This window comes from Podarcis muralis, chromosome 1 (genome assembly GCF_964188315.1).
Source record: "Podarcis muralis chromosome 1, rPodMur119.hap1.1, whole genome shotgun sequence".
NCBI lineage: Eukaryota > Metazoa > Chordata > Lepidosauria > Squamata > Lacertidae > Podarcis > Podarcis muralis.
The window spans coordinates 14,158,192-14,183,189 of record NC_135655.1 but is presented as its reverse complement, the minus strand read 5'-3'; the positions used below and the strand labels follow the sequence as shown (position 1 = coordinate 14,183,189).

The 24,998-nt window shown below is 50.5% G+C and overlaps 1 protein-coding gene across 4 annotated transcripts in view; it reads left to right on the top strand.

Moving 5' to 3' along the window:
* The first annotated feature begins 9,888 nt into the window (after nucleotides 1–9,888).
* The window catches only part of KIF26A (kinesin family member 26A), a 159,416-nt gene continuing 144,306 nt past the window's right edge, over nucleotides 9,889–24,998 (top strand). Inside the window, exons 1-2 of one of the 4 annotated variants that reach the window (XM_077923545.1) lie at nucleotides 9,889–10,057; nucleotides 21,174–21,440. In XM_077923545.1, the coding sequence (XP_077779671.1) occupies nucleotides 9,923–10,057; nucleotides 21,174–21,440 (402 nt within the window). In that variant the 5' untranslated portion in view covers nucleotides 9,889–9,922. Of the gene's footprint in view, nucleotides 10,058–20,473; nucleotides 20,908–21,173; nucleotides 21,441–24,998 lie in introns of those variants that run through there. The other 3 variants (XM_077923551.1, XM_077923557.1, XM_077923563.1) reach the window with 3 other exon arrangements.

Here is a 24,998-nt window from a genome sequence, read left to right as displayed (position 1 = left end):
GTCATTGAGCCCAACCTCCCGCAGTGCAGGAATCTCAACATGCGGTCCCCCATCCAATCTGAAACCATACCAGACCCTGCTTAGCTTTGCAGTTTTATTGCAGAACTATGACCAGCTGTGCATATAAGCAGCTTCCCTAGGAAGCTATTTGCTATAGTAGCCCCAAAAACTGTACAGGGGGAAAACAACAGCCTGCTCATTCAAGGTGCCCCCTTCCTCTAAGTTCCCCCAGGGATACTCTCTAGGACGCCCAAGAAGAATCCTCAAGGAAGCACCAGAGTGTCAAATGAAAATCTCTCCTGAATATTGTAGTATTCAGTGTGGTGCTTTTAGTAACAGACCAGCTGCAGAGCTGCTACCAAGCTTTGCCTTGCAGCGTTCCTAAATGACCGTGGGGTGTTCAGGGAGTATCAGCACTCCACCCAACGCTCCAAACCAGACTCTAAAACGTGTGCTATACTAAACTGCCGCTTATTATAGGAAGGTGGTATGCAAAGGAGCCAGGGAGAGATCTATCCCTTTCCGCCAGTACGCAAGAATCCAGCAATCCTAGCACCATTCCCTTGACCTATAATGATTTGGAGACAGAAGTATATGGATCCCCTGGGTATAAAAAGCCCTGTACTCCTCGCCCTTTGAGCCACTGGGGTCCTCTGGGAAGTATAGGTCCAGGCCATTTGCTTGTTTATCTCGGACGGGTTTGAAGTCTTTGTGGGCAGCCAGCAGCCAGGACTGCCTTGCTTGCAATTTGTGGGTGGCATTGGGAGAAGAAGGGGGGGCTGAATCCAAACACCCCTCCCAGAGAGAGGCCTGCCAGAGATGTGAGCACCCGGTCCCCCCCACCCACTCCGCCTTTCCGTCTTCGGTTTTGCCATTCCCGAGATTTGAGACCTTCCCCCCCCCACTCAAAGAGGCCTTTAAACCAGGGGAGCCTTTTATGAAGGGGCCCTGATGGAAATTCGGGTGGTTATTATTAAAGATACAGTAATGGCTGTCTGGTTATCTGCAGCGAGGCCTCTGCGGGGAGGAGATAAGATATTTATTAAGAGACCTGCTTTAACGCCCAAGGATCGCTTTCAGAGGGCCCAAGAAAAATGGACTTTATCTAGTCCATTATTACGTACAATTGCCTGGGTGGATGTTTTACTTCAGTTTGGACACCCTGAATGAAAGCTAATAACTTTCCCGTTATCAGCAGGACACCTGGGGGATTTTTCACTTTGTCAGGGCTTATTTAAGGGAAACTGGGGCAGGGGGGCAAGGGTGGGGGAGTTACACAAGGTTGCTGGGGGTCTCCTCTCCTCCTCTGCCAGGGTGCCTCAACAACCTCACCTATGCATTGGTCCAACTGGGATACAATTTAAGACGGAACGGTTTTACAGAAACCAGGCCAATGAGAGCGGATCTCAGGAGGTCAGAAAAGTTCAGATAGGTGGGACACTCTCCAATTGCCCACATTCTCATTCTCAGTCCAATATCTGTTACCCAGCAGATAGGAAGTTTGTATGGTTGTGGGCCTCTCCAGACTAATGTTCGTCAGGGCGGGAGTCAGGTGTAGGTCAGCAACAAAACAGTAAATTACCTGAGGCCGGTGAAATTAACTCTTTCTTTAAGGAAACAACCCACAGCTTTGGCCTAGGGGTCTCAGAAAGACTTTCTAGGAGGTCTTGCCCCAATGAAGCAATTGCAAGGATTGAAGGTCATAGAATCATAGAATCATAGAGTTGGAATAGACCACAAGGGCCATCGAATCCAACCCCCTGCCAAGCAGGAAACACCATCAGAGCACTCCTGACATATGGTTGTCAAGCCTCTGCTTAAAGACCTCCAAAGAAGGAGACTCCATCACACTCCTTGGCAGCAAATTCCACTGTCGAACAGCTCTTACTGTCAGGAAGTTCTTCCTAATGTTTAGGTGGAATCTTCTTTCTTGTAGTTTGGATCCATTGCTCCGTGTCCGCTTCTCTGGAGCAGCAGAAAACAACCTTTCTCCCTCCTCTATATGACATCCTTTTATATATTTGAACATGGCTATCGTATCACCCCTTAACCTCCTCTTCTCCAGGCTAAACATGCCCAGCTCCCTTAGCCGTTCCTCATAAGGTATCGTTTCCAGGCCTTTGACCATTTTGGTTGCCCTCCTCTGGACACGTTCCAGTTTGTCAGTGTCCTTCTTGAACTGTGGTGCCCAGAACTGGACACAGTACTCCAGGTGAGGTCTGACCAGAGCAGAATACAGTGGCACTATTACTTCCCTTGATCTAGATGCTATACTCCTATTGATGCAGCCTTGCCTTCCTAGTGCTCACAAGGACTCCTCCTCTCCAGGGACTTCCCCATGCAGTCTCAGGCTACATCTGTGCACAACCAACCTCTGCTCTGCCTGTTTCATTTCTCGGTGTGTTCTATGGGACCAGGGTGGTGGTGGAGCTGGTTGCAGCAGGAGGGAGAGACTCCCTGGCTTCTTCAGCAGCCTGCCTCTCTTTCTCCTGGCTCCAGCCCTCTCCAGCCCCCTCTGCTGCCTCGGAATCTGAACTGTGCTCTGCCACAGCCTCTTCCTGTTCACTAAACCCTGTCACTTTTTCTCTTCCTCCCAGCCTGCTCCTTCTCCCTCTAACCTTCTTCCCCTGGGGGTCCCCCAGGGGGTTCCCCTGGTGCCTCCCACTACTCCTCTGTATCCAGCCAGTCCATATCAGTGTTTTTCCATTGAGTGCATTCTGCAACATGCCATTGGCACGATGCTAGCACATTGAGGGTGGGTTTTTACTCGACTGTCCATGCATCATGCTGCTTTTATCAGTCATTCTGCAATGCTCCCCCAGTTGCGCTTACCTTGCTGCCAGATGGAGGGGTGCTCTTGCACTGCAGCGCAACAAAAGAGCAGAACAACACCCTGCTTTGAACATTTGTGGCATGAAAAGTTGTGCCATTTCAGCAGAAAGATACAGGATGTGGGCACCACTAGGAAATGAAGCAGTGTGCCTACTCTGAAAAATTTACAGTATTGAAATTGGGGTTGGCTACACACAATACTGGGATGTGGGTGGCGCTGTAGGTTAAACCACAGAGCCTAGTACTTGCTGATCAGGAGGTCGGCGGTTCGAATCCCCGCGATGGGGTGAGCTCCCGTTGCTCAGTCCCTGCTCCTGCCAACCTAGCAGTTCGAAAGCACGTCAAAGTGCAAGTAGATAAATAGGTACCGCTCCAGCGGGAAGGTAAACAGCGTTTCTGTGTGCTGCTCTGGTTCGCCAGAAGTGGCTTAGTCATGCTGGGTACATGACCCAGAAGCTGTACACCGGCTCCCTCGCCCAATAAAGCGAGATGAGCACCGCAACCCCAGAGTCGGCCATGACTGGACCTAATGGTCAGGGGTCACTTTACTTTACCTTACACACAATACCATCATGAGCACAAATTGCTATGAACACAGAAAAAAACCCTGATATATGGAATATATGGAAAGAACTGGGATTGGAGCTCAAATCAGCAATAGCTAAAGTGCGCAAGGATACAAGATGATATCATAAAATAGACGAAACAATAAATACAACTTTAATTAACACAACGAGAAACAATATTGTGTAGAGAAGATCACACATGGGTGAAGGGAAGCAATGGGTCGGGGGGAGGGAGGTATAGGGCAATACTAGGAAAATTGTTAAGGATACATAGGTGATTTAAGAGGCTAAGAATAAGGAGTTAAAAGAAGAAGACTAACATTAAAGAATTGAAAAACAAGGGAATTTGAGAAGAATTTGGTACAAATGAAGATATGTGAGTCATGTTTTGGCTTGTATTCTGGTTAATTTTGGATGTAAAGTCTTCTGTTGAAAGGACTGTACATAAAATGAAATAAACGAAAAGAAAAAAACCTGGATATACGGAGGCTCTTTACATTAAAGAGTTGATGCACCACCAATATAACAGCACCCTCCATGGTTTTGCATTGGGGCAGCAACTCTTAAAAATGAGCCTGCACTGATTTTTATTTTTTTTAATATATGCTAGCTGAAACCACACCAGGTTTGATGCTGGAGTCAATCATAGAATCATAGAACTGTAGCATTGGAAGGGATTCTGAGCTTCATTTAGTTTGTGTTTTCAGCCTGGGTTGCTTACAGACTTTCCTGCAGTCTTTCCCAGTCAACGTGCTCCAATTTAAGAACACCTGAATGAGGCTAGCATGTTGGGAAAGCAGAACAGAATCTTGGGTTCTTGGCTTTCATATATGAACAGGTGGGCCCTACAACAAAGTGTTGCAGCATGAAGTGCTTCTGTTCAGGGTTGAGCCGGCCAGGGCCTCCACCAGGATGCGCAGTCCATTCCTTCTCCCTGATGTTTTCCGTTCTTCTCCTCCCGCAACAAATCAGTCAGCATTCCCTGCTCCCTGAGCAAGCGCTGTCCCTATTGGACTATTTCTACCCCCTCCAAAGATTGCCTGCAAGCCTTAGAGTCCCCCCACAGCTGTTTATACCTCCTTTCTTATGCATGGATGGTGCCATATGGCGTCTACATGAAGGCCTATGCTCAGGGAATGAGTTCATTATGATTATGTAGGACAGGTGAATGGATGGACTTAACGGTGCTTATTTCTTGCCTCGGTTTGTTTGGAATCCTTCCGGCCTTCAATAAGTCCCTTTTCTCCTATGCGGTCTTGATTCCCTGCTCACACCTGTACGCTGGCTAGCCCCACTGACAGCTGCCTCTGCCGTTCACGAAACTGGCTGATAAGGCCGTAAAGCAAATAGGAAGTTCACAAAGAGACAGAATCCATCACCCTTGCTCAATTAGCAGGAAAGGATTTTTCTGGCCGGCAGGGCTGAGGCACCAGCAGGCTCTATTGGCAGCCAAAGGTGAAGGCGGGAGGCAGAGATACTGGTTTCCAGTTTCACAGTGGCCTTTAGGCATAAATGCAAGACCATGGAGTATCTCAAGGCCAAACAAGATGCTACAAAGGAAACTGCCTTATAATGAGTCAGATCCTCAGGACTGGAAGAAGTGCACCAGGGTTTTAAGATCGGAGTCTCTCCCCTGGAGATAAAGGTAAAGAGTAAAGGGACCCCTGACCATTAGGCACAGTCGTGGCCGACTCTGGGGTTGCGGCGCTCATCTTGCTTTACTGGCCGAGGGAGCCGGCGTACAGCTTCTGGGTCATGTGGCCAGCATGACTAAGCCGCATCTGACGAACCAGAGCAGCACACAGAAACGCCGTTTACCTTCCCGCCGGAGCGGTACCTATTTATCTACTTGCACTTTGACATGCTTTCAAACTGCTAGGTTGGCAGGAGCAGGGACCGAGCAACGGGAGCTCACCTCGTCGCGGGGATTCAAACCGCCGACCTTCTGATCGGCAAGTCCTAGGCTCTGTGGTTTAACCCACAGCGCCACCCGTGTCCCTTGGAGATAAACGTTGGGTTTAAACCTTCCACATTCAAAATAGATGTGTTACTCCTGAGCTACTGCCCTTACCCACTGTGTGGGTAATGACAATGTGTGTCATTGCCTCCCGATCCTCTCCACTGATGTTGAACTGGACAAGTGTGTTGGCAAGGCAGTTATGGCAATGGCTCATCTCTCTGAAGAATATGGGAGAATATGAAATTGAAATACAAGGATCAGGATCCTGAGAACGCTTTAAGGGTAGCCAAGTTCTGTGTGATTGCCATAAAACTTAGGGAACAAGCTGTGCTATCCTAATGATTAAGGCCTTAAATGATAATTTTAGGTTATATGTCCGTGACTAAGTTTTAATATATATATATATATATATATATATATATATATATATATATATATATATATATTTACTGTTGCTATATCTGTATTGTCCTTGTTATACCTAATTGCAAATTCAAATGTACCCCTATCATGTTTTATGACTTCCTTGATATTGTATGTGGGCTGGAACTGGTCTGTGACCGATATAATAAATTCAAGAAACGCCCTGTTGTATCTGCAGCAGCCCAACCAGACGCCTTCATCTGCCCCAGCTGCAATGAGACATGTCTCTCCTGTATTGGTCTCTACAGCCACAGCAGATGCTGCAACCTTCCAACAGTTCAACTGCACCCCCAAAGGCACACTCCTCCATCGCCTCCTGAGACAAAGGGATGCCAACCAGCCTTCTGGTGTGTGCAGGTGTGATTCAAAGGAAAAGCATCTACAAGAGACTGGTGGTGTCAACTGGGATCTGGTAGGGTGGGAGGCAGAAAGACCAGCAGAAGGTGGAGCCAGAGTCAAGCACCCCATGACTAATTGTACGTGAGACGACAGGCAGGTGGGGGCTGGCTGAGGGCAGGCTGAGGTTGGTGGGGCAGTGCTTCCTTCATCTTTAGGGATAGAGGACTGGAAGGGGGAGGCAGATGAAAAATAGAGCAGGAAGAGCAGGAGGGGATGATTAATCCTGTCCCTTCCAACAGCAGCTACTATATCAGTGAGTATTCATATTCTGGGAGCCCCAGAATGGTTAGTTTACACCTGGGCTGTAGTACTTAGGTATGTTTAGGGTCATGGTTCACCTTCCTCTGCATTCCAGGTGTTCCACACACATAGTGGCTTTTAAAAGTAGATTTTGGTCAAGAGGTAGTTGTCTGCCAACTCCTTTCAACTCTTGTTGTTTAGTCGTTTCGTCGTGCCCGACTCTTTGTGACCCCATGGACCAGAGCACGCTAGGCACTCCTGTCTTCCACTGCCTCCGCAGTTTGGTCAAACTCATGCTGGTAGCTTCGAGAACACAGTCCAACCATCTTGACCTCCATCGTCCCCTTCTCCTTGTGCCCTTAATCTTTCTCAACATCAGGGTCTTTTCCAGGGAGTCTTCTCTTCTCATGAGGTATTGGAGCCTCAGCTTCAGGATCTGTCCTTCCAGTGAGCACTCAGGGCTGATTTCCCTAAGAATGGATAGGTTTGATCTCCTTGCAGTCCATGGGACTCTCCAGAGTCTCCTCCAGCACCATAATTCAAAAGCATCAATTCTTCGGCGATCAGCCTTCTTTATGGTCCAGCTCTCACTTCCATACATCACTACTGGGGAAACCATGGCTTTAACTATACGGACCTTTGTCCACAAGGTGATGTCTCTGCCTTTTAAGATGCTGTCTAGGTTTGTCATTGCTTTTCTCTATAGTTCTATTATTCTAAGCACATGGTGCTCTGACTGTTTCTGTGAGCAGGGAAAGGTAACAGAGCTTCAGCCAAGCTTGCACTGAAAGCAGTGAAGGCTGGCCCATCAGGGCAAACACAGTTCCCACCAACTCTCATTCAGTCCTTCCTCTGCCTGCCTAATAACCACCCCAAGCCTAAGCCTGCTGAGAGGTCCTCCGGGAGCAAAACGTTGATCAAGCCTCTTTCTAGAACCTAGAACAAGGACTGACAACATGGTATTCATGCCTCCCCCCTCCCCCTCCGGTAAAATGAAGCTTAAAAGAAGCATTCTGTTGTGCCAAATAGACTAGGTTGTGGTGTTCTCTTGCCTGTGGGGTGCCCACAAAAGTTTCATCAGTTTACAGAAGTGCCCACTGGCCCAGAAAGACTGGCGACCCCCAATAGAAGGGAAACATATCAAATACAGTGGTACCTTGGGTTAAGTACTTAATTTGTTCTGGAGGTCCGTTCTTAACCTGAAGCTGTTCTTAACCTGAAGCACCACTTTAGCTAATGGGGGCCTCCTGCTGCCGCCGCGCCGCCAGAGCACGATTTCTGTTCTCATCCTGAAGCAAAGTTCTTAACCTGAAGAACTATTTCTGGGTTACTGGAGTCTGTAACCTGAAGCGTATGTAACCTGAAGCATATGTAACCTGAGGTACAACTGTACAACAATGGATTTTAAGTTTAAAAGTGCAATACGCATATAAACACATAAAAACTTAAAAATAGACTACCTCAGAGAAATGACCCAAAGTCGTCCGTGTAACCTGGAACAAATGGCTGGTTCACCCATGTAGGTTTTTCTACACTTATTTATTTTGTTTATTTATTACCTTTATATAGACCACCTTTTTTCTTCCAAGGATCTCAAGGTGGTATTCATGGTTCTCCTGCTCCCTATTTCATCCTCACAACAACCCTGTGAGGTAGGTTAGGCCAAGAGATGGCGGCTCGCCCAAGGTCACCCAGTGAGCTTCATGGCCGAGTGGGGGGATTCGAACCTTGGTCTCCCAGGTCCTCGTTCCAGCACTCTAACCATTAGGCAACACTGGCTCACATGGTGAACACGTGAACTTGTGTCCACTAAAGAGTATCTCAGGCGAGAGAAGAGGGGAAAAGCTGTGCCTGCCGTGTTTGATGTCGCAATGGCCCATTCACACGTTCACGTCTTTTCACGTGACGCTTGTTAAGGGGGAGAAGCATGCGGGCACGGACCAACCCAAGGACACGCTGCAGCTGGAAGACTGTGGTGGCTTCTCCCTGTCAAATATCTTCACGTTGGGGAGCGAGGGTCGATTAGCTCCAGGAGAAAGGACTAGGAATGGCACCGAGATTACTTCTTGCTCCAGCGCTGCTTGGAAGTGCCAGCAATGAATGCCCAAGTTAAGAGGATTAAGTTGGCGATTCCTCGCTGCGCGCCACATCCTCTCTCTCTCTCTCTCCCCACGCCTCCAGTACCAAGCTGGGCTAAACAGCTCATTCAACTCACTTTCAGCATACACACGGGGACTGGAGGGGTGGGGTGTCTTGAAGAAGGGATCAATGCTCCGAATGGAGCTCCCCCGCCCTCCGCAAGCCCCCCCCCACTCCTCTCTTTCTCTCCCCAGCCTTGGAAGCCTATCGATCCTGCTCTTCCCCCTTCAGTGCACCGTGGCGCTATCTGTCTGTCTGTTTGTCACTGCTAGCTGATGTCACCGAAGGCAGCTGCGTTTGGAAAGGGTGGGTGGGTGTGGGGGGGAGGAGATTGGCTTGGAGAAGGGGGGGCTGGTGGCTCCTCGCCCCCCTCCCCCCCCCAGCCCTGCGGCAGGGGCTGCGATCAGGGCTCCTTCTAGCTAGGCAAGCAGAGCGCGCCTCAGAACCAGCGCTGGCTGGAGCAGGGACTGGTCTTGCCTCCTGGCCGCGGTATAGCAGCGCCAGAGAGAAAGCCGCCGACTCGAGCCTGGCCAGGCAGGCAACTTTGCTGCTTGGCGGAGCAGAGTGAGCATGGGCTGGGCTATCGCTGCTGCCGCTGCCGCCGCCGCCTCCTCCTCCTCCTCCTTCTCCCTGCGCCAGCCTCCAGGGTGCGCTCAGCGAGGCTGATCAGCTGCTGGACAGCGACTCCGAGGGAAAGCAGGGACGGGGTGGTGGGTGGGGAAGTAGGACCCGTGGTGGCGGCCAAAGGGAGCTTGGATGGATGGGCGGCGCGCTTGTTCTGGAGGAGCTCACCTAAAGCACACCCCCGCCGTTCCCTGGAGCTGCGCTCTGCCCAGATTTGGAAAGTGATTTCTTTGTTTCCTTCCAAACTCTTCAACTCGCTCCCCACCTCAATCCTCTCAGCACCATCAGCATCACAGATCGAGCTTCCTGGATATTTGCGCCCCAATCTACAACTGCGGGGGGTGTGTGTGTAGTGAAAGAAAGGCAGCTGTGGCCAACCCTTCCTTGAGCCCTCAAGAGCGCACCTTCTCAGCCCCGGCTAGCTGATGGCAGAGGGGGTTCTGTCTTGCCTGGTGGAGTCGACCTGGGAGAGGATAAAATCTGCGCGGGACGCGGAGAGGAGCCGCTGCCGTTCCTACAGGAGGTTGTTCCCGCAAGGTGCGCTGCTGAGAGGCTCAGAACCAGGGAAAGGAAGAGCGAGCGGAGCTGGGTAGCCTTTGGATCCTCACTCACAGCAGAGGCGCGCCTCAGCAAAGGACCATGAAGGCGTGACACCGTCCCCTACCCCTGCCAACCCTTGGATATCGCTCAGGGAGCTGGAGAGGTTAACTCCCCCGCTGCCCCCAAACAACTAAAAACTATGGCTTTTCAAAAATCGACGGAGCCTCCCAATGCTACTAGGAAAAACTCCAGTTTGCTGGAGATCGGAGCTCTCTGCTTGGATTCCGAGATCATCTTCGGATTTACCAGCCATCTTCTCAGGAGGAAAGGGAAGGTAAGACACGGTCTGGGGAGGTGGGTGGCCGGAGGGTGGCTTTTAAGGACTCCCACAAGCAAGAGGAAGCTGCAGGCACCTTACTTCGGACTTTGCATTTTTAGGCCGCGCACATGGAGCAAAAAACTTAAAAGAGAGCGTGGTAATAAATAAGCCAGGGATGCTGGAGACACACACACAGAGAAAGTAGAAGCAGTTGTGGACTTTTGTGTGCCTAGGAATAAGGAAAGGGTCCTTTGGTGGCTCCGACGCGCTTTCAGCACCAGGGACAGCGCGCGGTAGGTGGAAGCGCGTGTCGCTCGAGCGCCAGAAAGAGCGAGAGAATCGCTGAGGAATCCTTCTCGGGTTATTCCCACAAGCAATCGCGATAATAGGACCTTGGGAGTCCAGGCAGGCTTCTGTAACCCGCCGGCTCTCTGGCACATGGGGTCTTTGAGCGAGTTGCCGGAGGCCTCCTGCGCTCCGGAGCAGGCTGACTCTGTTCCTGGCACGCCTGTTCTTAGGCGCGGAAGCGAGGCAGGCGATGTTTAACTGCGCGGCGGCGGGGGAAAGGAAGCCTGGAGGGGAAGCAGAGCTAATGGAAAGACCCCGCCCCAGCTGCGCACCCGGCAGAATGCCACCAGGGCTCGCCTCGCCGGGATCCTCCAGCACCCGCCTTTTCAGTTCTCAGTTCCCTACGGAAAGTTTCATTTAACCACCTGAAGGAGGGCTGCGCGCACGTGTCTCTGGTCTCCGGAGCTGTGGGTTGAGCCGGTTTGCACAGGGGTGCATTGGTGCAAGAGCCTCCTTCTTTTAGGATGTGATGAACTGCTGGGGTTCAAGACACACCCCTTTCCCACTTTTTTTTATTAAAAAACCCCCCCTAACCCTAATCCTAATGTTTATTCCGCGGTGGAGATAAAGGCATTCTGCCCATGCTCAGAAGCGCGTGCTTCCCGGTGATTATTTTGTCGGCGCTGAGCCAAGGCGTTGTTGGACGGGAGTTGGTCCAGGAGGGGGCTTACTTAGCCTGGAAATGCCAGCGGCCCCCGCCCCCCGCTCCCTCATGGCTACACCAGCCTGTCTTGGCGCCTCTTAACGCTCCTTGCCTGCTGCTCTCGCAAATTGGATCCGAAGTGCCACATTTGCAGACGCCGCCAGGCTAAGAACGGGGGGGAGGACGCGAGGGGTGGGGTGGGGTGGCTGTGGGTTGTTCGGCGTGGGCTACTTCGATGAGGTTGGAAGGGGAGAGCCGGGGGTGGGGTGGGGTGGTGGTGCTTGGAAGGAGGGTTGGGGGCTGTTGGGGGAGAGGGGACTAGCGGGTGGAGAGAGCGCGCCCTTCCCACGTTGCCTCAGGGGACTCGCGTGTATGGAGGGTGTGTGAGAGAGCGGGGGCGAGAGGGAGCGGCCGAGGCGCCTGGGTGTTGGCGCGCCGAAGGAAGTGGAGCGAAAGCAAGCCACGATCGCGCTTGATGGAGTTTGGACGGCGACGGGGGGAGGCAGGAGGCGGGGACGCTTCTGAGGTTTGCCCGAGCTAGCCCTACGGCTCAAGAGTGAAGGCGGAGTCGCCCCCCCCCTCCACGGGCAGCCTGGGCGTCTCCACCGCCCCGCTTTCCCCTCGACGGGTTAAAGTTAGACGCCAGCCCGGGAGCGCCCGCCTTCTTCAACCATGCACGCTTGGGAGCGTCGGGTCTCCTTCTCCCAGACGTGGCCAAGGGGGTCGGGGGATCCTTGTAGGCTGAGCCTTGAGGGGGGAGAGCAGCGGCGCCTGGCCCGGACGCTTCGGCCCGTTTCAGGGATGCGGGCGCGCGTCTGGCTAGCAACAATGAAGGCGAGAAAAAAGACCCTCCCCCAAAAAAATCCTGAACAGGTGCGCTTGCAACCTAGTATTGGGCACTGCCCCTGTATGGATTGCAGATGGAAATGAGGCGCCTGTGCCGGTTATGGGGCGAGGAAGGAGCTCCTGGGGGCCGGTGGGCTCCGCTATTCTGGGCGAGGCTGACTGGCAGCGTTGAACGAGAAGATCTGGTCCTGGGGACCCCTCGACGCGCGCTCCTTCCTTCGCCCAATGCGGAGAGATGGCTTAATTTTCTCCAGCCGGGCAGCTGCAGAGCCACGCGCGGCCGGCAGATGGCGCTCTAGTAACAGGGACCGGAGAACCGCCAGCCGCAGGTTGCATCGCTCTTCGCGAGGGAAGTCTCAGCCTTTTTACCTCGACTCTGCGGTTGAGCCAATTTAGTGGCACGCCTCTCTTCTCGTCTCTCCCCCACCCCGCAAAAAAAGAGAGCTAAGAAAAGGATTTCTCAAACGTGTAATTGCAGCAGTAGCTACAAATTCTAGCAGCCGCACGAGCTCACTTTGCTCTGGAAGAATTCAAAGAGTGTTGCTCGCCTCCCTGGGACGCTTGAAATCAGGTCAAACCGCTGGGTGCCTCTGGCATCGAGCCGGTTTACACGTGCGTCTCTGGGTGACTGCAGCGTCAAGCGGTGGCCAGTATCTCAGGTCAAATTCCACTGCTTTGCCTCACTTGCAAAGGGATGTTTCTCCCCAGATTGGAGTCCGTTCACACGTGCAGCTGTAAGAACAAAAGAAGAACCTGCAGGATCTGGGCCAATAGCCCTTCTAGTCCAGTATCCTGTTCTCAGAGTGGCCAGCCAGACACCTGTGGGAAACTCGCAAGCAGGATTCGAACACAAGACCTCTCTCCCCCCCCTGTGGTTTCCAGCAACTGGTGTTCAGAAACATCGCTGTCTCCAACTGCAAAGGCAGGGCATAGCCGTCATGGCTGGTAGCCACTGAAAGCCTGTGGTGGGGAGAGAAATCAAGCACGTGTGAATGGTTCAGCCAGAAACCAGAGAAGCTTTACAGAGAGGTGATGTTCAGCTTCCTGGTCAGTGCTCAAAACTGCAAAGATGATGTGTGCAGGGGACAAACTGGGGGCAAACTCTTAACCCCATATGCATTCATTAAAAATGGCTCCCATGCATGAGAAGGGAACCTGTGGCGCTGCAGATGCTGCTGAACTGCAGTTCCCATCATCCCTGACCAATTTCCGTGCTGGCAGGGGCTGATGGGAGTTGTAGTCCACACCATCTTGGCGGCACCACAATGGCCATGCTCGGTGTAACTTAACGGGAGTAAAATCAGGTCATGAGCTCTTGCTGTCAGAAAGTTCTTCCTGATGTTTAGTCGGAACCTCCTTTCTTGTGACTTGAAGCCACTGGTTCGAGTCCTACCCTCCAGAGCAGGAGAAAACAAGCTTGCTCCAACTTCCATGAGACAGCCCTTTAGAGATTCGAAGATGGCTATCATGTCTCCTCTTTTCCAGGTTAAACATACCCAGCTCCTTCAACCGCTCCTCATAAGGCTTGGTTTCCATATCTTTGACCATTTTGGTTGCCCTCCTCTGCACACGTTCCAGCTTGTCAATATCCTTCATAAATTGTGGTGCCCAGAACTGGACACAGTACTCCAGGTGTGGTCTAACCAAGGCAGAATAGAATGACATTATGACTTCCCTTGGCCTAGGCACCAGACTTCTGTTGATGCAGCCTAGAATAGCATTAGCTTTTTCTGATGCTGCAATGAACCGCGGGGGCCTTTTCAACTCTATGACTCTATGAGATGGAACTTTGAACATAAGTAGTGTCTGCTGGATCAGGCCCATGGCCCAGCTAAGTCCAACATCCTGGTCTCATCCTGGCCAACCAGATGATCTCTGGGGAGCTCACAAGCAAGACCCAGGGCATTGTTAAAGCTTGGCTCATCATATAGGCTCCCCATGCAGAAAATCTGGCAGAACTGTTTTTCTTTTAAGGGTGGATTTCAAAACAAAACAATAGGAAACAGCAGCTGACTAGGCAATTAGTTCACTATGCTAATTTCTCCAGCTGCCAGGTCAGGGCTCCTCTGTAGAAATCATCTCCATCAATTCATTTGCGAGGAGAAAGGGGGGAGCAGGCAGAGAGAACAGGCAGATCTTGCAAGGAGTCGGTTTGGCAATGGAGACTCGGCGCTGTAAGGAGGAGAGGTGCAAGGCTGTGTGTGACTCAGGCACCCTCTTGCAAAGGGTCCTGAAGACCACAGTGAGAATAGAATATTGGGCTAGAAGGGCTGCTGTCCTGATCCAGCTCCTTCTCATTGGCTTACGCCTAGGCAATGGCTGCCCTAACTTGATTTACTTTTGAGCAAGCTTGAAATCAGTCCGAGGCAGCCCCAGTGGGTAAGAAGACCGAAGGAGGACTCTCCTGACAGCCTGAAATCTGAAGTTTTCTTTTTGAGACGATGAATGCAGTTGGTAAAAGTTCCTTTCAAAACCAAAGGAAGTCCTGCATATCTACCATGGAACATTTATTTATTATATTTGTCGGCCCTTTTTGGGGGGCCAGTGCAACCCCAAAGCCTTGTTGCGGTGCACTGGCCGATTCTGTTGGGTCATCACAACATCCCTGTGAGGTAGGTTAGGAGAAAAGATTGCAACTGATTGTAAAGTCGCACGGCGAGCATCGTGGCCGAACGAGGTCCCAGGCCGATGCCTTGACCCATCACACTGACCCGGCTCTTTAAGGTGGTGGCGGGGAGGGCACAAAACAGTTTTTCCCAAACTGTATTCCTTGGAAGGTCCAGGACCAGGGGATAGGCTTGTCAGGAAGACGGCTTTTCCACAGTTGCTGGGGTTGGGGCAGATCTCCCCACTCACCCATGCCCCACTGCAAAGTACAGCCACGTTTTGAAGAAAAAGACAGAATATTTGTCCACGTAGTGACATTCAATAGTTCTCCAAGGGCTTTTCCTGCCACTACCTGATCCTTTTAACTAGAGATTGGATCTAAGATTTGTGCATGTAAAAGATGGCGGAGGAACCAAGGGCTTCTAATTATTATTTGCTTTTTTTTCATTTATTTCCCTCCAAGGAGCTGAAAGGTGGCATGCATTGTTCTCCACCCCCCATAACCCCCCCCATTTTATCCTCACCAAAAAAACTGTGAGGTAGGTTAGCCAGAGGGTGAGTGACTGGCCCAAGGGCACCCAGCGAACCTCATGACTGAGCGGGGATTTGACCGGCGGTTTCCCCAGCTCCCAGTTGGACGCTCTAACCACTACACCGCGCTGCCCAGGACATGCTTTCCTACTTCCATCCGCTCCAGATGGCGCGGGCAATTGGCAAGGGATGGTGGGACTTGCACTCCAGCAACATCTGGAAGGATGCCAGTTCCCCATGCTTGATGTAAAACATCTGCTCTTCCACCGAACACGGGATGATGCCTGATTCGCAGTCGGGTGATGGGTGCTTTTTGCCTCCCTGTGCCCTTTACTGCATTTTTATTTATGTATCCATTCATTTTAAAAGGTGCAATAAATAAATAATAAAATTAATAAATTAATAAATTAATAAATTAATGGGTTGAGCATAAGCGAGGGACTGGCCATGAAAAGAGGCGACTGAGAGGAGATATGATAGCCATCTTCAAATATCTTAAAGGAAGATGGAGCAAGCTTGTTTTCTTCTGCTCTGGAGGGTAGGACCTGAACCAATGGCTTTGAGTTAGAAGGAAGGAGATTCCCAACTAAACATCAGGAAGAACTTTCTGACACTAAGAGCTGTTTGGCTGTGGACTCTCCTTCCTTGGAGGTTTTCAGAGCTTGGGTTGCCATCTGTCCTGGATGCTTTCGCTGAGATTTCTGCATTGCAGGGAGTTGGATTAGATAACTCTTCCAACTCTACAATTCCATGATTCTAGGACATTACCTGTGGAATCAGGGCCACCCCGTCCATTCTGCAGGGGTCATCCTAGCCTCAGCAGATGCCTTTCACCAAAGCCATCTTGTTTCCAGGATCGTGGACTGCAGCTGCCAGTCTAGAATGGAGGCTGTTGTATACATCTCGAGGCAGCAAACCCAATTGGCTGCTGTGTTACACTCGACAGGGAGCGGCAGCCAATCCTGGCTCTCCAGTGAGAATAATGGGATGGTGTGTGACTTTGCAAAGACCTCGACTCTCATTCATGTAGATCAGGGCTGGGCAACCAACCTTTGCCCCTCTGAATTTCGCTGTACTACAACTCCCATCAGCCCTAGCAAGCATGACCAGGGATGATGGGAGTTGCAGTTCAGCAAAGATCCGGAGGGGCCAAAATTTCCCTTACTCCTACTCTAAGAGCAAGGTTTGATGCTTCCCATACAGTCCAATTCTATGTAGGTTTACTCAGAAGTAAGTCTCGTCAGTTTTAGGTATTTATTTATTGCATCTGCATCCCACCTTTATCTCCAGGGAGCCCAAGTTGTCATATATGGGTCTTCCTTTCCTCACTGTATTCCAACGATAGGTTTGGCTGACAGGCATTGACTTCTAAGGTCACCCAGTGAGCTCCACAGCCAAGTGGGGATCTGAACCCAGGTCCCAGTCTGACACTATAATCACTATACCACTATACCTTTTTAAAGAGGAAAAGCCTGCGGAACCCATGAGGTCTCCCGTCCAGGTTCTAACCAGGACTGACCCTGCTTAGCTTCTGAGAGCAGCCAAGATCAGGCATGTTCAGGGTAGCACTGCTGTGGTTCTATAGGACTTGCTTCCAAGTAAAGTATGGAAGAGTGCAGCTTTCGTGGGGGACAAAATGCCAGAGAGTGAATTGCTCTGAGGCTGGCGGCTGCATCTCTTCTTCAGAATGACTTATTGGTAAAAAGGGGCGGGGAGGTTGACTGGCCCCCACTTACTCTTTTTAGGTGTGTTTAGCAACTGGGGAAAGGGGTAGACCCTAAGACACATTGTTGATGGCCGGGCTGGAAGTTTGCAGGGGCCGGGACTCAATGGGAAAGACCCTACCTCCTGCTAAAGGTAGAGGGCTCTAGCATCAACACACCTCCCAATAAAACTGTTTTAAACACTTTCTGACCTGCTGAAACCAAAGATGGGGATCTTCAGGTCTGGGGGGCGGTCAAACGTGGACCCCTGAGTCTATCCAGCCCCTTGGGATGCTCCTCAGTCACACCCCATCTCCCTGGGACACACCCTGCATGGGCTCGCTCCACAATTGGGCTACTTGAAATGTGCCCTTGCTTTCTTGGGTGGAAGTAGAGAGAGAGGGATATGTTGAATTTGTGCTCAGGCAGAGCCTAGGACTTGCCGATCAGAAGGTCGGCGGTTCGAATCCCTGCGACAGGTTGAGCTCCTGTTGTTCGGTCCCAGCTCCTGCCCACCTAGCAGTTCGAAAGCCCGTCAAAGTGCAAGTAGATTAATAGGTACCGCTCCGGTGCGAAGGTAAACGGCGTTTCCATGCGCTGCTCTGGTTCGCCAGAAGTGGCTTAGTCATGCTGGCCACATGACCCGGAAGCTGTATGCTGGCTCCCTCGGCCTATAGAGCGAGATGAGCGCCGCGACCCCAGAGTCGTCCGTGACTGGACCTAACGGTCAGGGGTACCTTTACCTTTTTTATCAGCCTATCACATACAGGCGAAATGTCTGTGTGTCGCTCTGCCTGTTTTGCCTCTGGTCCCCAGAAGGGAAATATGGCCCCTGAGCTGAGAGAGGTCCCCTGCCCCCTGCACTAAGCTGAATGTAAATGACGGAAGCCATGATCTGGGACAGGTGGGCTGCAAGGCGGTTCTACAGGGCACGTGCAAACTTTGGTAGGGCAGTCGTGTTTGTGGCCATCACAGAATTCGGGTGTGTAAATGCACCATGCACACAAGCTGTGGCAGCTGTCTGGGCATGCATGCCTCCCCTCTTTTGACATGCTCACAACTGCAGTTAATACTGGTGCATATGTGGCAAACAACACCATTGTGTGTATAATAATAATTATTAATAATAATAATAATAATAATTTATTTATACCCCGTCCATCTGGCTGAGTTTCCCTGGCCACTCTAGGTGACTCCCAACAGAATAACAACAACAACAACAACAACAACAACAACAACAACAACGTGATAAATACATCAAACATTAAAAACTTTGCTAAACATGGTTGCCTTCAGATGTCTTCTAAAAGTCAGATAGTTGTTTATTTCCTTGACATCTGTTGGGAGGGCGTTCCACAGGGCGGGCGCCACTACCGAGAAGTCCCTCTGTCTGGTTCCCTGTAACCTCACTTCTTGTAGTGAGGGAACCGCCTGAAGGCTCTTGGAGCTGGACCTCAGGCTCCAGGTAGAACGATGGGGGTGGAGACGCTCCTTCAGGTATACTGGGCTGAGGCTGTTTAGGGCTTTAAAGGTCATCAATACTTTGAATTGTGCTTGGAAACGTACTGGGAGCCAATGTAGGTCTCACAATGTATTGGAACTAAAATATTGGAGGGTTGGTGCCGGCTAGAGGGGGTTAATGATTTGGATCAGTGTGGGCAGCTTCTTCCTGACCAGGGGATGCTAACTGTTCTGGATCGATGAATCTGATCTTGTCTACATGGGTATGAGTTGCCTAACCTAATAACCTTAACCCAGCAGTATCAGACTCAGGGTATATCTTACCCAGTATCCTGCTTCCAACAGTGGCTAGCCAGATACTTCCAGCATCCAGAGATAGAACATGGATGCTCCATTTAGTTCTCATGGATAATAGCTGTTGACAGGCAAATCTTCTGTAGATTTGTCTCGGTTTCTTTTTTATGTCCTGGGAGGCAGGCAGTGGTTTCTCTTTTGCTGGAGGTATTTAAGCAGGGGCCAAATGGCTGCCAATTAGGGTTGGCATGGTACTTGCACCCTCCATTATAAGGGCTGGACTAGATGACCACAAAGCCCCCTTCCGGCTCTGCAATTCTAATTCTCCTAAGCTAGTGGCTGTCACCAAAGTTCCCTCCAAACATCCTGATACCATATTGCGGACTACAGATGCTGCTCATACAAGAGAGTCGCCCTTTTGACTCTCAGCATGGCATTTGAGGGAGAAGTTGGGAGTCACCATTTGCATACTTTTACGCTATGGCTCATTGACTGAAGAAACATAGAATTTTAGAGATGGAAGGGACCACGAGGGTCATTTAGTCCAACTCCCTGCAATGCGGGAATTTATTTATTTTTGCCTAATGTGGGTCTCGAACTCACAACCCTGAGATCAAGAGTCTTGTGCTCTACTGGCTGAGCTATCCCAATGACCTCCCACCTTTGAGAATCCTTATTCAAAGAGAGAGGGAGAGAGAAACAAAAAACACACTCTGGGACAATCTTCCTCAGCTCCACTCCAGCTTTTATTTGGGCATTCAAAAGCTACAGTGAGGTCCAGGCCCTACCATTAGGCAAAATAGACAATTGCCTCAGAGGACAGTAGCAGTTCTGCGCTGCTCTTCTTGTGCCCCCGGTAATCCCCTTCTGTTTCCACATGGCTTTTCCCGGACCCCCTAATCTGGTCTTCCCCCTCAGAGGAGACTATTCTACCAGCAATATTATGCCCAGATTCAGATGCAAGTCCAGTTAACATCTGTATGGAGAACTGTGTGGCGAAGGCGCAACATCTTATCCTTTGCCTCGGGCGACAAAATGTCTTGGGTCCGCAACCTAAGCCTATACATTCCAAAGCCCGCTACTGTGGCCTTTTGGATAAGCATTGATCAGCAATGCAGTCACAAACTGTTTTTTAAACGGCATGTACATACTGTATAGGCGTTGAACTGTCTGCCAATAAAGGGGCAGGCTTCGGCCTAGATGACTTGGGGGTTGCAGACCTATACCTGACCCATGCTTCCCATACAATACAAGGCAAACAAATCACATATAGGACAATGGGATATGTGTATGTGTGAGACCAGTGTTCAATTTTAAGTGCCTGGGCAGCCCAGGACCTCCATACACACTGTCCATGTTTGGACCCAGGAGAGATCACTTTGATTTCTGCAAACACATCAAAAACAACGTGGAAGGCAGCAAATGCACATGTATATATTTTAAAAAGTAGTTATATTCATAGCAGCGTGCAAGGCACCTTTACTTATCTACCTATATGTGTGTGTATACCTATATCCATCTATAGTTCCCTTCTGCACTTATAAATAAAAGCGCTTTTTGAAATATTAAAACTCTGCTAGAGTCCATAGGGTGTGTGCAAATTCGTGTGAATCCTCTGCCCCTTCCTTGATTTTAAAACCAGCCATCACGCTGCTTACTCCAATGGAAGCCCCCAATAAATCCGGCGTAAAAGCCACAAAGTATGCAGCCAAACCATTAAACGTGGGCCTTCTTAAAAGCAGACCCCCGCACCCCAAACCAGATTGACTCGCCTCGGTTTGGAAGCCAGGAAAGAGCCGAAGGAGGTTTAACTCGCAAGCTTGCTAACCTGAGCCATTTCTCTTTCCTCCTAACACTCCTCTCGGTTTCCACGTGCTCCGCTTGCCCATGAACTCAGTAGTACAGTATCCCGTTTCTTGGGAAGCTGGGGTGGGGGATGAAGGGGGGTTAAGTCCCTCCCTCCTCCTCTCCCTCCCCTTTGATGCCGTCTCCTCCCCTTCTGAGCTCGCTCCCGGGCTGCTGCTTTAACTTTGCAACCCTAAACTTTCCTCGCTGCTTTTGCCACTATGGGAGGAAACATCACGTAGCGAGCAACAGGAGTCGGAGCGGAGAGAGTTTTGCAGTAGAGTTTTTCTTAAGCAGTGCACGACTTTATTTCGCTTGCACATAAAAGTGAGGGGGGGGGGGAGAGAGAGACAATCAGTAGCAAAAGAGGGCTGAGGAGAAGCGAGGCTCCGTTTCTGCAACAGGAATCCTCTGTCCCGGGACGACTTCTTTTTAATTTTGGTTCGCGATGGGCACGCAGAAGGAGAAGTCGGGAGGCGTCTGCAGCCCGCCGGCATTCTCCTTGTAACTGGGGATCCGCTTGTCTGCAGAGCCCGGGAGAAAGCTGCGCGCTCCCTGGACCGGGCTGTAACATGCCAGTGCTGGGGGTAAGTGCATTTGTGAGTGTGATCTCTCCTTTCCCGATGGGGTCGTTGTTTGCAGCAACTGGGACCCAGCTCGATGCTCCCCCGGAGAGATCTCGCCGGCCTTGCACGACTGGAAGTTTGCCCTTTTTCCCGTTCCCGGAATTTTGCAATGCGCTTTTTGCAAGAGAGAGAGTTAGAACGAGGAAAAGGGGACCCGCTCCCTTTTTACGCAGCGCCCGCCCAGGGCAGCCTCCTGATCGCGTCTCCCGCTTTCCTCTCTCCCACAGGTGGCCGAGGGGAGCCCCCTGCGCGAACCGGCGCCCCTCTCCCTGGAGCTCCCGCCGCGGAAGAGGCTCCTGCAGCCCGCCGCCCCCGAAGACCGCTGCGGCAGCCGCCCCGCTCCGGAGGGCGCCGGGGCCGCCTCGGGGGGCGAGCTGGGCCACTTCGAGAGAGCGGCCAAAGGAGGATGGTGCCGAAGCTGCCAAGCCAAGCTGGCCGAGCTCAAGAGGCAAGCGGTGAAACTGGCCTCGGGCTGCAACTCCCTGACCCCGCCGGTAGGTCTGCGCCCGCCTGGGATGGGGTTGGGGAGCGGGGTTGGCCCGGAACCGGGACGCTGGATTGGCTGGTGCTTCGAAATCCCAAGTTTGCAAAGGCCTCTCCAACTTTTTTTGCGTAGTAGCGCTAAAAGTCCCCTCTTTATCAGTTGCCCAACTACAAGCGCGCACGTTGCTCGAATACTATAATATCCGTATATATCCCTTGCTTGGTATATCTGTGCCCGTTGCTGCACACTGGGTGGTATACTTGCTCGGCTAGATATCCCAACGCTGACTTGGATGCACTTAACGTTCGTTGCGCTTGCAGCAAGCAGTGTATTCCTCAGCAACCTGAAACTCCTGCCCCCTTCCCCGTGCCACTGAAATGTTGCTGTCTGTAGCCTTGGTAGCTGTGTACATTCCTTGCACACCTCGGTTTCTCTCTGTCTTGCTTCTGTCACATGGTTCCTGCAGGATACCTGGGATTCCTAGCTGCAGCTCATTGCACTGTGTAGCCCTCTTAAGTTTCCCGTTCTTCCACCATGTGCCATATTTTACCAGCTGAAAAGAAAAGAAAAGAAAAGAAAAACCCTTAACTTTCCATGTTTCTGAGAATTCTGTGTACACTGTTGCACACTGTGCAGTGCGGTTTATCCATCTACACGGCATAGTGCTCAGATGCGCCCTGTGAACAGTGCTCAGCATTGTGCTGCTTCTCCTTGCACCGAAGTGTTGAATTCTGGAGTATGACTTGCACAAAGTGCCCAGCATTTTCTCTCCCCAGCTGGTGAGGTGCTGTCTAGATGGCTGGGAGCTGCTTGGTGCCATGTACGTCATGCGCTGTGCTGCTGCACACGGCTTTGTGCTTAGCTGGCTTGGCAAGAGTTCTTTGTTCAGCCCTGTGTTATACTCAGACCCGTTAACCCCAAAGGATAGATTTGTACAACCCTGGGAGAGCTGCTCAGAACACTCAGATAATCTCCAAACGTTGTGATATGCATTACACTGCATGATACCTGCATATAATGCTTTGCTTTACTTCTCCATATCTCTGAATGTTGGCATAGGGGGCCCTTTTGTACTCTTAGTCCTCCATATGTCCATGAATACTTCTCTTTAAAAGCACCAGCGGAGCTGTGCATATTTGCAGAGAGTAGCTGCCCAACTCCCAGAGCATGGGACAAATAGCCATAACTACCTTTGTGCTGTTGCACACAGCAGGGAACCTCTGTGCAACCCTGAACAAAATTCAGGGGTGCTTCTCCTGGAGAAGACTGCATGCGATTCTGCATGTGTCTCAACTTTGTACAGTGGCACAGTAGCAGGGGACACATTCCTGCATGTTGCGACTGTTGCCTCTTATGTGGGGTGAGCATGCGTCTTGTTAGAAGGATGGCTACTTTTTTAGAGCACGCTCCATATATCTGTGTGAATGCTGTGTACAGATCAGGATGCACTGAAACCCTTATTGTAGTCCTGGGGAACCTGTGCCACCCACCATAGGATGTTGTTGGACATCAATTCCCATTCATCCGGCCAGCGTGATCAGTAGTAGTCAGGGATCATAACGAGCTGCAGTCCAACAATATCTGGAGGGCCACAGGTTCCCTACACCTGTCCGTGAGGTCGGGGCAGTGGCCAGGTTTTGCCTTAGGCACAGTGTTTTCCCCAGGTTTAGTGTTTGTGTAATAATGATAATGATAATAATAATTTGTATACAGGCAACCTCCCAATTTTCATGGGGGTTACTTTCCAAGGAACTGCATGCGTCAGTGAAATCACATATATTTGAAACGCCACTGGAAAAGCCAGCAAAAACCCTGTTCTGCCCCAGTCCCGCCAAGCCACACTCCTCCCCGGGCCACACACCCCATCAGCTGCATACTATTTCTCTAGGCCACACCTCCTTTCCTCAGGCCACACCTCCTTTCCCCAGCCACACCCCCTTTTCCCAGCCACACCCCCTTTGCCCAGGCCACACCCCTCACCAGCTCAGCTTCATGTCCCTGGGAAAACCCGTGGTTTAGTGCTTAATTGTATCAAACGGCAATCAGGTTTCCTGCAGATTGCTGTTTGTTCCGATTTAGGGCTAAAGAGTGGGATTTTTGTGGGAAAGGCAAAACCACTTGGATCGGTGCTTTCTAGGCACGGAAAATGCACCAGCGTGGACGAGCCCTGAGTGTAGAGACTAGCCTTTCGTACAACAGTGGAGTTCACCTGCGTTGCCCTGCTTACTTTTGCCCATGGCCCTGCTCACCCCTGGCAGGTCGCTCAGAAACGAATGCGGCCTTTACCTTGAGAAATGGCCCCAGCCCTTGTGGTAGGTCTTCATGTGTTCAGCTGAGTGCCTGAAGGAGCCTGCCAAACTGTTTTAAATATTCTTTTTCAACACTTGGCAAGACAGTACAGGAGTCCCATATGCATCCCAGGAAAAGGTTTGTTGTCTTCACCTGCACTTCAGGTATATTGTAGTAATTTGCTATTAAAGGTTGTCATTTGAGCCCAGGGTGTGGTATGAACAGTCTCGGTCCAGTATATCTGAAGGAGCGTCTTCACCACCATCTTTCTGCCTGGACGCTGATGTCCAGTGCCAAGGGCCTTCTGGCGGTTCCCTCACTGTGAGAAGTGAAGCTACAGGGAACCAGGCAGAGGGCCTTCTCTGTAGTGGCGCCCGCCCTGTGGAACGCCCTCCCACCAGATGTCAAAGAGAAAAACAACTACCAGACTTTTAGAAGACATGTGAAGGCAGCCCTGTTTAGGGACGCTTTTAGTGTTTAATAGACTATTGTATTGTAATATTCAGTTGGAAGCCGCCCAGAGTGGCTGGGGAAACCCAGCCAGATGGGCGGGGTATAAATAATAAATTATTATTATTATTATTATTATTATTATTATTATTATTATTATGGCAGACAGTATAACAAGCATGATGAGGTTGGAGTCTTGTCAGCTCCTGGGGTGGGAGGCGACCTGGGGACTGACTCTTTTCTGCCACTGTGGACTCTATGGGAAATGTGAGATTTAAATATTTTTTAAATGGAGATTTTTTTTCAAGTGGCAACTAGGATAGAGATGTGAGCGGCTTCAGGATAAAGTCTCAGAGTGGCTGTGTCAGGGAAGACTCTTGGAAAGCCAGATTTCATTTTTTTAAAACCTACACTTCCAAAAAAGGTAAACTTTGGGTTTTTTCTAATTGTTAAACTTTTGAAGTTGAAAAATTAAGTAGTTAAAAGCTGGCCATTTCTTTATGATTGTAGCTAGTGGTTCGTTCTAATTTTATCTTGTGAACTGCCCTCAGATCTTTTTTTTTTTTTAACTAAAAATTAATCCCCATGATTGCTGATTTATGCACAGTTAAGGGTCAGTAACTAGATCTTTATCACAAAGTTTCAGTGATGGTTGGATAAAAAAATACAGGATGTGAAGAGCCTAGCATTTTACTTTCAAGACGCCCATACAAATGGATTTGAGCTGCTGGTTGTTTTTTTTATTTTTTTTGGTAGTAGTAACAGTAATAATTAATAAATAACAGTGGAAGTATATTGTTTTCTAAACAATGCTTATTTGGATATTTGG